Raw genomic sequence first — 13,453 nt, 5'->3', positions numbered from 1 at the left:
AGTGGGCTGACTGAAAATTGGGAGTTTAATGAAATTTTAAATATAATTTTTATGGTGCTTTTAATTTCTCATAAAGCAGCAGTTAAAAGACTTTAGAGATTATGGAACTGCTTATTTTATGATCTAAGTATTGTAAAAACAATCTGCCTCAACCACTGCTGGAACCGGTTACGTAGATGGGAAACACTTTTGTAGGAGTAAGAGCAGCCCCCTTTCTTTTTGCTTTTTTCAGTCATAATCTCCAAATCTGGGTTGCTACATTTGATTCCCACTACCTCTGAGGTACAGGAGATATGGAAAAAAAATAAAATATATATATATATACACACACACCAGCACCAGGAGGTTCAAAAAAGAGCAGAGCAGGGAACTGGGTTGCAAAGCACGTAGCAATTACAAAAATCACGTTGCACGTGCTGTTAACTCTTGGGTTACAGACGGATTCTGGAAGACAGCAAACCCATTTTAAAAAGCAAATGCCTCTTCTGAGAGAAAGCATCACCTCCTCTATTTACAAGTTCACATAAATATTTGTGTTAGGGGTTTTTTTATCCCCTCTCCAGAGTTGTTTCCCCCCCCCCCCCCCACTTTTCAAGTTGTCTCGTTGGGCTGGAGCCAGAACTCACTCCTAAATTGAGACATAATTAGACGTGTCCTACTGTGTCTTTCTGGGCAAGTCATTTAACCTCTATGCCTTATTTCACTTCAGGTTTAAAAAGGAGGAGAGACAATCTCTCTCGAATGCACAAAAAAAGAGCTTTGTAACGCCAAGCAATAAGAAGAAGAGTTACAACTAATACCTGCCCAGCAACGGACCTTTTAAAAATGACTTTTGCCCTTCCCTGGACATCAGCCCTGCCATCCACGCACACACATCGCTGTAAATCTGCCCCGAAAGAGTTTCAAACCCCTAACGCACATCTCGGAAAACAGCTTTTTGCTGGGGAAAAAAAAAAAAACAGAGGACATCCCCCGCGACAGGCAGGACCGGTGCCTTACGTCTCTCCGAGGGCTTTGTCCAGCCGGAGGCTCCAGCACCGCGGTCTCACCGGGGGGATAATGCCACCGGCAAATAGCTCGCATTTTTCCCAGGTTTCTCACATCACAGGCAACCTAAAAGGATTTTTACAACCTTGCAGCTCCACTCTTTCTTGCCTCTTTCACACCAAAAATGCTGCTGATGTATACGGGACTATTCATACAACCAAAACATGCAAGATTTGGCTCTTAATGTTTATTTAATTTACTATTTCTCCACAGTCCTCCGAAAGCTTTCTTTCTGAAGGTCATAAAATTAATAAACTGTATACTCAGTGCTTTGAACATGTAAAACAAGCACGTTTCGAGGGAGGGGGGATTTACAGTGCAGGTGAGGGGTCCCATCGCGACCCCGTGCTTCTCCCCAGCACCGTCTGGGCTTGCGCCTACCTGGTGCCAAACCGCAGCCTGATGCAATGGTTCATGCAGCCATTCATTCCCTTCTTATGCTGACAGGACAGCAAATTATTTATAAATCGGGAAATATTTTACGAAACCATACGTCTGGAGAATTAATTTACTGGGTTTTTTTGTTTTCAGCCTAAGCCACCATCTTTTTCACCTCTACAGTTGTCATCTATTGTGTATATAAACCCATCTTCTTGTAATGTGTATTATAACTACTCTAATATAGAGCAAATTATCTGCACCACCTTCAAACCATGCCTAATATACGACTAAGTCCTTTCATTAATTTGCCTCACCACTCTCTTAACCAGCTTATTCCTTTGGCATTCACCAGAGACTTAAACAAAAGCCTAATAAACTCTGGGATTGAAACGCTGAAGCCCCGTTCCCACATCACAGAACTCCCTGGAAGTGCTCCAAACAGCTATAAAATCCTATTTTAATATGATAAGTGCACAATAAAGCTGCTAAACTACGTAAGGATTGGGGGTCTGGGGAGAAGAAGAGGGCTGGAGGCAGAGACGTGAAGTCAAATGTGCAACTGGTATAATAAGGATGCTGAGACTTGCACCTGCACTTTCAGGTAAAAGATAAAAACCCAAAAGAAACCCCAAACCAACCCCTTGCAAATTCAAAGATATTTCCTGAATACATCAGTTCACTCTTGGGATTGCCTTTTCCTAAAATTAAAATCCTGATGCACTGCTTCTCAAAAATAGAACTAAAATTATTCCCGGTGTTAGCAAAACCATCCGACAAACCCGCAGGGACGAGGAAACGCATATTTTGCTGCCGAAAAGGAAGAAAAAGATTTTCTCTGGGTCTGCCGCTCCGGGGGCTGACAGTGATGGATAGGAAGGTTACAGCACCGGCATCCGTCTCCATTCCCCAACCCGAGACGGCATCTCGGGCCGGGGCTGGGGGGAGCGGATCGCCCGCCTTGCTGCTCAGGTTGGCGTCACCTGCTCTTGAATGTCTGAGTGCTCCTGGTTTTGTCTCGCAAAGCAATTGGAATTTAAGGAATCATGCTTTTAAACCCGATATTAAATGTCATCCGTTTTACTTAGCATCGGGGGCTTTTAGGGAAGAGATGCTGCTTAGTGACCCGCGTTACCGATGGGGCGGAAAACTGCGGGGTGACGAGTCTGTTTGCAGCCAAAAGAAAAAGAAGGAAACTATTATCAATGATAAATGCTTCTTATTATTCTCAGCAACATCGCCTGTGCCTCTGCGGACACCGACTGGGAACACAGCTGCTGCCGGCGCAGCCCCGACACACTGATGGGACACAAATTAGCCAGAATTTAGGGCTGAAGGCGCTTCTGAAAGAAAAATAAGGTATTGCTTGCATTAGGACATACGATATAGCTGCACATTTTGGATGTGATTCATTAAGCAGGGATCCTTCTCCCAGGTTACACAGAAGAGTGCTGGAAATTAGCAAAAGGACGTGAAAAAAATAAGATATACTCCCTACAAACACCAAAAATCTTACCGGGTGATCTTTCTCAAAAACAAATTTAATCTCGTTACTGATGGGTGGAGCTGAACTAAAACACGATCAGCAAAATGTTTTCGAAAGGGTAGAAGAATCTCTTGACAGTGTTCTGTGCCAGATGATGACGACACCCACACAAATGATTTCATTGAGTTATCAGCGCTAGGAAAAGCAAAGTCAGCGCTATTTAGGCTCCGATACCACTCGCACTGAGGCCAGGGACTATTCTGCTGTGGGATTTAATGGGCCAAAGAATATTTCAGAAGACTTTGCAGCAGAGAGGTTTATCATGTTCTAAACAAGATACATCCCAATCTCCACCTCAACCGAGAAAGCCAAAAAGTTGGGTACTTGGGAAAAAACTTTCCCCAAAATATTTTATCCTCTCTGGAATGAAAAGATTTCCTGATCTCTTTATCAACCCTGTCAAGCCCTGTGTTTTCCATAGCCACGGTCGCTAATCCATCCCAGTGTTAATCCCAATAATAAATCCCCACCCTACACGATGGAGGGAGGCTCCTGCGCGGAAGTGTGTTCACCTTGCTTTAGCTTAATTCTAAAAATAGGTAGAAAGCAAGCGTTTTGTCGGTTTTGTGCTATATTTTTTAACCCTTCTGTTGAGCAGTTGAGCAGGGTAACAAGGAACTTGAGGGAAACCTCAGGATTTCAGAGCTCATTCAGGTGTAAGGTAGATGAAGCGAAACGAGGGGGGTTGAGAGCGAAGCCATGGTGCTGGCACCTGCGATGCTCCACACACACCTCGGAATAGATGGAGTTATTTTGTCACAAGACATCTCTTTTCCATAATAGTAATTTCGCAAAAAGGGTTCGCTTTGAGAAAAAATTCCCTGCAGCCGATAGAGAAGACAAACAGCTGAGGTCAGGAGAGGACCAGAACTTCTTCAGAACATAAGCCAGTTATTGTTTTCAGAAGCAGTCATAAATAAACTGATTTTTGTTAGCCCTCCTCATGTTTTACCCACTCTAATCCCTCCTATTTTTAAAATACTCCATCTCCAAAAGCAGGGATGGTCTGGAAAGCATCAAGGCAGCATTAAAGAGAAAAAAGAAGAGTAAAGCTTTGATCTCTTAGAATTTGCTGGGCTTCTTTTGTCCTGAAGATATTGCCAAGTGTCATCGTGGACAGCACCAGTGAGGTCTTCAGGCGTTCACCAGTCCCAAATACTTGGCATCACTAAAAGCCCTGGCTCGAGTCCCAGCACACAAACAGGCAAAGCAAGACATGGAAAATGAGATGACTCTGCATCTTACGTTCACACTCCTCCACGTCCAGGTTGAACTGCTGCAAGGCGCCCAGCGTCAGCTGCCGCACTTCGGCTTCCAGCAGCAGCTGCATCAGCGAGGTGGAGAGGTGTTTGCACGCCGACATGCAAGCCGTCTGCGCCACCTTGCCCTGCAAGAGAAAAGCAAGACTTATTAAGGCCATTGAGCACAAAATGCAAGAGGAACTTCTTTAGACCAAGACTGGCCAGTCCAGCCTCTTTAATGTGTCCTATCTCCTGCGGGACCTTCACGTAGTGCTCAGTCTCGCAACCACCATCTTCCAAGGGAATCACCTTCTAGGACTTTGCATTGCTACTAGCAGGATTAGACCTTGTCAGGTGCAGAGTGCCTGGGAGCAGCTCAAACCCAGGAGAACCTTGGGATGTTCAGAGCTCTAAGTATCTCTCATTATCATGTCCTAATGTGGGCAAGACAACATACCCTATTTTATTCAACACCCTACATAGATTGCCTGAAGCAACCTTGTTGATAGGTCAAAATAGTGCTGATGACAATTCCAAACTCCAGCCTACAACTAAACCAGGGTCTAGATATATTTGAAGACAGGAATTTCAAAATCCCTTTCCAAGAGCAGAAGCTCTTAGTCCAAGGTTTAGCCTTGGCAACCAGGGAGCAGAGAACTGGAGCCACACCATTATGCAAATGGTGGCTTTGTCATGTTGATGCTCTTCAGCCCACTTCCACCACCACACGGCACCTTCCGGGTGCCAACCGGGACTGAGGAGAAGGAAGTATCAAGGCAAGGAGGTGACTGAAGAAGTCAGCTGTGTTTACATGGACAGAGTTGTTCCCCAGGTCTGGGTGGTGAGGAATGACCTCAGGTACCCGGACGCATCCTGCGCCTGCTTGTACCGTGGGGAACGCGGTTATCAGTGCATGCCTTCTCCCAAGCCATCCCTAATTCGTGGCAATTAAATGGGGTCTACAGCGAGCAGGCTACGGTCGAGGCTGCCATGCAGAGAGAAACTACTTAAATCCCTTGAGATGCTCCTATCTATAACGAAAACATGACCCGTTATGAGTTTCAGCTATTAAGGAAATTGAGAACATTGTCAGTAAATATTTATTTTTAACACATTTTCTCTGAGCCACCATGGTTATGTTTCACTTTTGAAGAACAGTTGAGATCTCCAGCTATAAATCGTGTGAGTAGTTTGTAGCAAGAGGAGTTACCCTACACAAGCCTTCTGGTTTCCGACCAAGAAACAACTGCAAGGCAGGAGAAGAGTAATCACAACGGACGATTTAATTGGCATCCTTATGTTTTTCAACTGTGGAATTTGAACTGGCTAATTTTCAAATTACGGGTGAATCCCCTGCACCGACAGAACTGAGCTGTCAGGAAGGAAGCCTAGGATGCCTCAGAGGATTTACGATGTTCAGCGAAGACTAGTATTAAGGGATGATGGTGGGGGTAAGGATGGGCTGTGGAACAGGAGAAAGGGAGATGGGTGCTCAGAAAGCTCCATCTCCTGCAAAAGGCCACAGGCAGGTCACCAAGTTCGAGTTCCCATGCTCTGACCTGGCTAGAGCATCAACTACCAGGAAAGCCACCATCAGGAGAGAGGGAAGCTGATGAGCATGGACACAAAGAACTGAGATCCTCCATAAAGACCTACAGATTCTTGATCCTCTTGAGATGCCAACAGGAGACAGAGGAGGAGAAGACCAACACAGATGCTCTGCCTCATAGGAGCCCGGTCCTCCTGAGGACCAGGCTCAGGATCAAGCAGGGAGTGGACTCTGCATTTACACACGTGCTTCAGAAAAGTTGACTGACCAGAAGCATAAAAGGAAAACTAGAGCAGTCCTAAGGCCATCGAACAACCTGAGACCATCTCACGCACACGGTGCTTATAAAGCTAACGTTTCTTTTATTCTCACTGAATTTTTACACTGCCCCACAGGGGTGTCCCAGGTCCCAGGTCCCACACTCTTGGTGAACTAAAGCCAAGCATCATTTAGGGGCACTGAACATGTGGGAGAAATTTTGTTTTTCAACCTATCCAAATTTCTCCCTCATTTCCAAATGCTCAAAAGATTTCCCCCATTCCTTAAGTACTGCTGCGTGCCATCCAAAATTCGCAGCAGACAAGATTTGGGAAGATAAGATTTGGCAGATAAGATTTGCACAGCTCTGCAACATACACTAAACCCATAAAAATGGGGAAATCCTTCAGCACAAGAGCACCGACTCACCCAAACCCATCGGCCGATGCTGCACAGAACGATCCTGCCTGTGCGACCCCACCATAATATTTCTGGATAATGGTGCTACCATGAAAACAGCTTCAGCAGGAGATTATGTTTTCAAACGCACACAAAAGCATTTAACACGCTTTCTTGCAAACAAGGAGTGGCTTAGGAGATCTCGCAGATTTTTTACAAGCACTTTACAAATTGTGTTTAAACTGGGATTAAAGTGAGGGTTTATGCGGTGTTTCAAGCTAAGTTTCACAAGTTTCATTACCGTGGCACGGAGAGATGAGCAAATGGTTGATGCATGTGCTGGGAAGTATTTTCACCAGCTCTGCAAAGTTGTCTTAGATCTTCAGGAGACATTCATCTTCAGCAGGAGGGAAAAAAAATCATTTTTTATTTAAAAAAAAAAAGAGCAGACCCATGCATTACAGGGCAGGGTACTTCATCTCCGCTGCTCACTGCCGTTCCCAGGCTCCAGGAGCGTTCATTACTCACCTCCAAACAAACACCTTCACTAAAATTAAGATGAAGCATGGCAACCATAAAGTTTTGCGCAGCTCCAGGGTTTCTTTTTGCTTTTCATCATTTACTTGTGCCCTTCCGACACATTTGGTTATTTAAAACACCACTCGTGCCAATTCCTCATCCCCAGCCGCGGTGGGAAGCGCGCCGCTACCCGACTGCGATTTTTCTTCATTACTTCCAACAGGCACTTGAGTTTTTGCTATGACCGAGTAGTTTTGACGTGTTATTGAGCAGAAGACCCAGATGGAAGCAGAGGATGAGAAAGCAAAGCTCTGCAGCTATGCCCTGGGACCCCCACCCATGCTAGCATGGGGGACAGGGCTCCTTACTCTTCTTGGAAGAGCTTGAGAAAATCCCAATGAGTAGCCCACGCTCGTACATCAGCAGGAGTTTGCAGAGAGGGCTGCAGCCCTTGGAGAAGCCTTGGAGATGTTCATCTCCAGGTGAAGTAAAAAGGAAAACCCCCAGGAAGGTTTTCTGCCAGGTTGACAAAAATTGAAGAGGAACAACCTTCTTGCACATCAACAAGGGTCAGATCAGCACAGGTGGAGGCACCTAAAGGGTGACCTAACACGCCTGCCCCGGTGCAGGAGTTCCTCCGGCCAGCCTGACTTGGCCGAGTAAAGAGGAATGACAAGCGACAGCGGGGGAGCGCGAGGAAGAGCAAATAATTGAGATGAAATGTCAAGTCAATAAGCCAAATACGAGGAAGACGGGATGGAAAAAGTAATTTAATCATCAGGGCTTGACAGCACAACAACTCTGCCGAGTCTTTGCCGTGAAAGCAGTGTGTAAGTGGTACTTTAGGACATTCTTTGTGAATATTTTCTACTGCAGCTTGTTGCAGAGATGGTCAAGGGGATCCAACCAACAAGCCCAGGAGCAGCTTCTAACTCAGCCTTCCCTCCTCCTTCCTTTTTCACACAGGATTTGGCCAAGCCCAAAACTTTTTTCAGGTGCAAATGTGCACTGTGTCTTTGAAAACTCTGAAGCCGAATGGTCTCGTGGCAGCTGAGAACCCGACCTTTTATTTCCATTATTCTTAAGGGTTAAACACCTAAAAAACATTCTGCTTTAAGAAAGATTCAGTCTTTCATCTCAGATTTAGGAACATACAGATGCCTGACAGTTTAGATCCAATGTTAGTGGATGAAAGACAAAAGCATATAGAGGTGGTTTTTTCCGCCTTTTAAGCGTTAATCCATTTTTCCTTGTATTTACTATTAGAGGGCTTGGAGATGCCACAGGGGTTTAAATCACTGTGCTAAATGTCTGGCTACAGAAAAGAAGGTACCAGCAGGGATGACCAGAATCTTACTCCCTGGGCACCAGGATTTAAAATCCTTCCAGAATTTATGTTTTTCACCCTTATAAATAAGACTGAACCTAGCCTTATAAATAAGACTGAACTTAACTTTATAAATAAGACTCAACCTAAGCCTTTTCTGCCTCACCCCTACATTCAGTGCAACAGATCCCCACTTACAGCAGCTCCTTATGGTCAGCAATGCCTTACAAACATCAATTTTAGACTATTTCCCCAGAAATACAGTGTAATATCTGCTTGATAAGCAGCTGCTGTTGACAGGAGAAAAACCAGCACCAGGACACTGATATATCACTACTAATAAGCTGCTGCTGCAGGGGAAGACGGCTGTTTGCATTCACACTTGGGATGGTTTGGGCTGCACGCTGGCAGATAGCAAGTACATCCTCACCCCCCAACGTGCCCATCTTGGGTCTTTGGCATTTATTTACCATACAGGTTCGCTGCATAGTGTTATTTTCATTTTTTTTTCTCCCCAGTTCATTTTTCAGCTTTCCCGCAGTGCTGGGAGGAAGAGCCTCTGCTCGCCCCGGGGCACTGAGTCTGTGATGGACGTGTTTTCCACCAGCCTCACCCCCTCTCCCGAAATCATTAACTGCACCACCCATGGCAGCGGTGTCGGGACATGTGCCTTGGCATGGAGACGGAGCTGGATGCCTCCGAGATGTCATCCCTAGACGTCGCTGCTCCTAGAAAACCCCGCAGTTCAGAGGAGCCGCCGTGCTCAGCAGGGACGGCTCAGACCACACGCTAATTACCCTGATGATTTTTGCAAGCGCGTGGTGGAACCGGTGGCACTCCCAAAGGCTCTCCCCGTGCCAGCGCCCCGAGAAATCGCAGGGTTACGTCCTGATCCTGCTTGCTCCCTGCCTGTATTTCAGAAACGCTTTACCTGCCTGAATGCTGCGGTCCCTCCAGCTCAGGAACAGCTTATCTAAAAGGCAAGATGAGATTTGGAGAGGAAGGCAAAGGAGGAGGAATGCAACCATGACCTGAGCTGTCTGCAGAGAAGGGGGAAAACAAACACCTTAAAAGTCACCAATAGCTCATTTACCAACTTGACAGAAAACTGAAGAGCTTAAAATCTCATGAAGCAATTCCAGGAACACCTCTATACTATCTCTCGTTTATTCAAGACCTTTGCAAACCTCATTAAAAGTGAACTAGATTTGATTCAGGGAGAACGGGGGTCACGGGTGAAAGCTGACAGAGCTCAATGGCCAAGATGCCCAAGTGCCTCCCCAGCCACCTCCACCGAGCTCCAGCTTCAGTGAAATAGTGCAATTCTGAGCGTATTATCAGAGGAAAAGCCTTGGGGTTTTGATTTGAGGCTCAGATCAGTTTGTAACCGTATTTCTGGCGATGAATCCCTCTGTCTACGGTCTCTGATGCAACCTCTTTGCAGTTGGGGCCTGCAGTTGGGTTTCCAAGACACCTCTCAAGGTGATGCTGCTCTCCCTGTCCCACCAAGGCTTCCTCTGGGCACACAGGCAGAACCTAAAGAGGTTCCTTATGGCCATGCCAACCGGTCAAAGGGCAGAGGCAAACCTCTGAAGCTCTCCCAAAGACACAACCAAGGGGCACCTACCGGATCACATCACCACGGGCTACTCCCCATGGACCTCATCAGGTCAAACACACTTCAGGAGATCAGCCATGAAATCATCTCTTTTCATCTGTATTTCATCCTTGGGTGGCAGATGGAAACCTCCAGGTTCCCAGGAGGACAGGCAGCCACCGTGGGGAAGGTCAGCACGGAGGCTACGGAGCCAGCACTGCTCACGGTAGCACATTTGTTTGAAAATAGCAAATATGTTAACAATTAGGGAAAGGAAACGCTCAAAGGCTGCCTTGTTAATTAAGGAACTTGCTATCAAAGGACTCATTAAAAGCTACTGAAACGGAATGGTTGTTAAAATAAATACCCATTAATCTTAACGTGCAATCAGGAACACGCTGCCACTACCCACCTCGCGGCGGGGAAAGAGGGGGCTCCTCGGCACACACCTACCGCTGCCAGAGCAGGCACCAGCCACCGACCAGAGGGTCCCAGAAGAGACCCGAGCAGGTTGACCAAAGGGTCCCAATCCCACCACCCTGCAGGAGCACCTTTGGCTTTGTCGAGGAGGAACCTGCCGGTGCCTCCTGCTTTTTGCTCGGCCAAAATCAGGCGCAATGTGGTCACTGAAATGCAAACAAAAGTCCTATTGTAGCACTGAGCACACTTCCACCATCTCACTGCAGAATTAATGCAACATTTCCATGAAAAACAAAGCCTGACAGGTTTCAGATGGTCTCAGAACTTCCAATTATTTTTATTTTTTGCTAACAACAGAATTTCTTTTTCAATCTGTAACAAGCATGGGATTGATATGACTCAGTATACTAAGATGTGCAAATCCATGGACTTCACACAACAGAAAAGTGGGCCAAAAAATAGGAATTCCTCAATATTAAATGTCTGTTCTTCTATAAACACCACAACTTGTCCCAATAATTCCAGCACTGACTTTGCTGACTTTTCCAATTCATGATGCAATATTGGTGAAATATTTTGCAGAAGATGGAAAAGTGATGCTGTAATAATGAGCAATTGTTTGGCAACATAAATCCGAGAATAACCGCAGCGGATACTTTCTGTGTAGGCACGGATGAAGACTTCAGACCCTGCAGACCCCCAGGGTGATCTCCTCCTGCCCCAGCTGCCTCTGGACTGTCCTTGCTGCCAGTAGCACCGGAGCCCCACATCTCACTAAACCGTGGGCAAAATCAGCTCTGCTAAGTCCTAAGAGGAATATTGCTTGGCTTGCCTGTGCCATCCTGATTTGCCAGGTTCTTAATACCACCCCGAGGCATTTTTTAATTGCCTTTAAAAAAACCCCAATTGTTCTGCAGTCACCGAAGATGGCAAAACCCCCAAACCATTACCCAGATACATTAACACTTCCCAAACAGTGAAAACAAATGTACAATGAGCATTCTGCTCGTTTTAAAAGGTTTACTGAAAAAACTCGTTAATCGTCCAGAAATCCATTTTCAATTTGACAAAGTGGGTTTTGTGGGGGTTTTTGGTTGGGTTTTTGCTGGGTTTTGGGTGGGTTTTTTTGTTTGCTTGATTGGCTTTTTGTTTGTTTGTTTGGGTTTTTTTATTATTTTAAAAAAAAAGCTGTGGATCTGCACCCAGCATCCTGCGAATAAAAGTGAGTGTATCCAGGATGAAGAGGTCCAGGAGTAACATGTGAGAGCCCCAAGCAAAACAGATGGTCAAGAAGAGGCATCCCGCTGTGCGTTGGCCAAGCCCGCAGGCTGGTGCAGCAATGCCCAGCCTGAGCAGGGTGCTCTCCAAAGATGCTCCCTCCGAAAGCAGGAGCTCAGCTGGAATCAGTGACCAGCTTAGCCGTACCACCCTCTATGAGTTCGTTTCTGATGGTATGGAGAAGCAACGGCACAGGGAACATAGTCCAAAACCAAAGCTCGTACCTACAGACCCGCAGGATGGGATCACATGGACCCAATGGAGAGAGAATGGCAGGGGAGCTCCTAAATTGATGTCCCTTTTTTTAGTGGCCTTGAAGCACTGAGGAGTTTGATGGAAGTGCAGAGAAAACATCTGCCCCAGTGTTTAAAAGACAGAAGATGCTGATCTGGAGAACTGCAGGATACCACAGCTAAACCAAGCCCAGATTAAGGCATAGGAAGGGAAGCAACCATATGGAATTAAAATACAACAGCACGAGCATCAAATCACTGGGAACAATACCAACTAGCAAAAAGAAAAGTTAATTTTTCAAGAAGTTTTATGTTTAATATAAAAGGAGAATCAATGCAGTGTCTTTGACCAGGAGACAATTAGATTCGTTAAGTCCTATATGGTCAGACACCACCACACATCCCAGAAAATCAAACCCATCCCTACGAGTATTAGCTTCAGATCAGGTATCAAGAGAGCAACTCTTAATTATCAATTCTATTTACTTGGCTTTGAAGAACCCTTATTAAGAAGAAGAAATCATCTTTTCCTCCCAAAATTGCTGGCGTTATGGGAAGAGGACGAGAGCGGACCGGTTCCTGGTTTCCAGCAGGGAATGTGCTATGGGCCGAGCCCCGTCACTTTGTGTGAGACGTGACCTGTGTGGGACATGAGAGGTGACTGATGTGTGAATATTAACGGTCGCTTATTGGTTTCCGTATTTGATCTCTGGCTCTGTGAAGTCATCCCAGGACTAAACACTGAAGCCAGTGTGTTGACTTATGAGCTTGGCAAAAGGCGACTGGCACCAAGCTACAAGTTGACGTGGTTTCGAAATTTGCCAAGGAAAAGAAGAAGAAACCTTCTGGTCAACAAAAGGTGGTGATGAGCAATGCTTGTGAGCCAGAGCTCCTGAGCACAGAGCAATGCCTGTTGGGGAAAGCGATGCTCCTCAGCCTGGGACACCCATCAGGTCTTCACATTACTTGGCAGTCACGAAGTTAAAGGTATCCTGATGCCCAAAACTTAGGAAAGGAGAAGCAACGACTGTACATATGTTTGAGGAAGGCATTTCTGATTGATTGCACAGCAGGGACCTACTGGAATGGTCAGTGGCGTCGCCTTCCTGTCAACAGCCACAAAATCCATCCTGCTACTCGCAGTGAACGGGACAGGCATCTATGCCCTGGTCTACCAGGAGTAAGAAAGGCCTCCTTCTCCCCAGGATCTGCCATGCCAGAAGTGACCCGATGAACCACAGTTTCTGCTTTAGGAGGAGGACCGATGCTCTGCGCAGGGCGAGCTGCAGGCATTGCTCCCCTTCCCTCTACGCCTGACCACTTGGGCTGGGAGCAGGGCAGGTTGTAGTCACCTATGGAAGGAGCTTCGTCGCCATTAGCAAATCACCAGATTTAAACAGATCATCACCACCGAGGTACTGCTGTACCCTTTTCTGAGTGAAACCGGGATTTTGATCCTCCCATGACTTCGACCATCCCTATCATGGAATAGTTTGGTTCCAGAGACAGCTTTCCACCACTGAAATATCTCAGGTTCACCATAGCGATCCTCTTAGGAGCAACACCTTAAAGCAGTGCCAACTAATACAATTTCGAGTGAAATTTGTCTCTTGCAGAGACCCACTCACCTGGAAAGCGGACGGCATCTGAAGAGCGAAAAG

The 13,453-nt window shown here is 46.2% G+C and overlaps 1 protein-coding gene across 5 annotated transcripts in view; it reads right to left on the bottom strand.

Annotated features, from left to right (window-relative positions):
* Window positions 1-13,453, bottom strand: part of EXOC6B (exocyst complex component 6B) — a 307,042-nt gene that overhangs the window by 83,554 nt on the left and 210,035 nt on the right. For all 5 annotated transcript variants that reach the window (XM_075752860.1, XM_075752862.1, XM_075752864.1 and 2 more), the window contains one exon: window positions 4,217-4,358. In XM_075752860.1, the coding sequence (XP_075608975.1) occupies window positions 4,217-4,358 (142 nt within the window). The remainder of the gene's footprint in view (window positions 1-4,216; window positions 4,359-13,453) is intronic.

Source organism: Balearica regulorum, chromosome 4, assembly GCF_011004875.1.
Source record: "Balearica regulorum gibbericeps isolate bBalReg1 chromosome 4, bBalReg1.pri, whole genome shotgun sequence".
NCBI lineage: Eukaryota > Metazoa > Chordata > Aves > Gruiformes > Gruidae > Balearica > Balearica regulorum.
The sequence above is the reverse complement of the archived record's forward strand: the minus strand, read 5'-3'. Positions and strand labels throughout refer to the sequence as shown.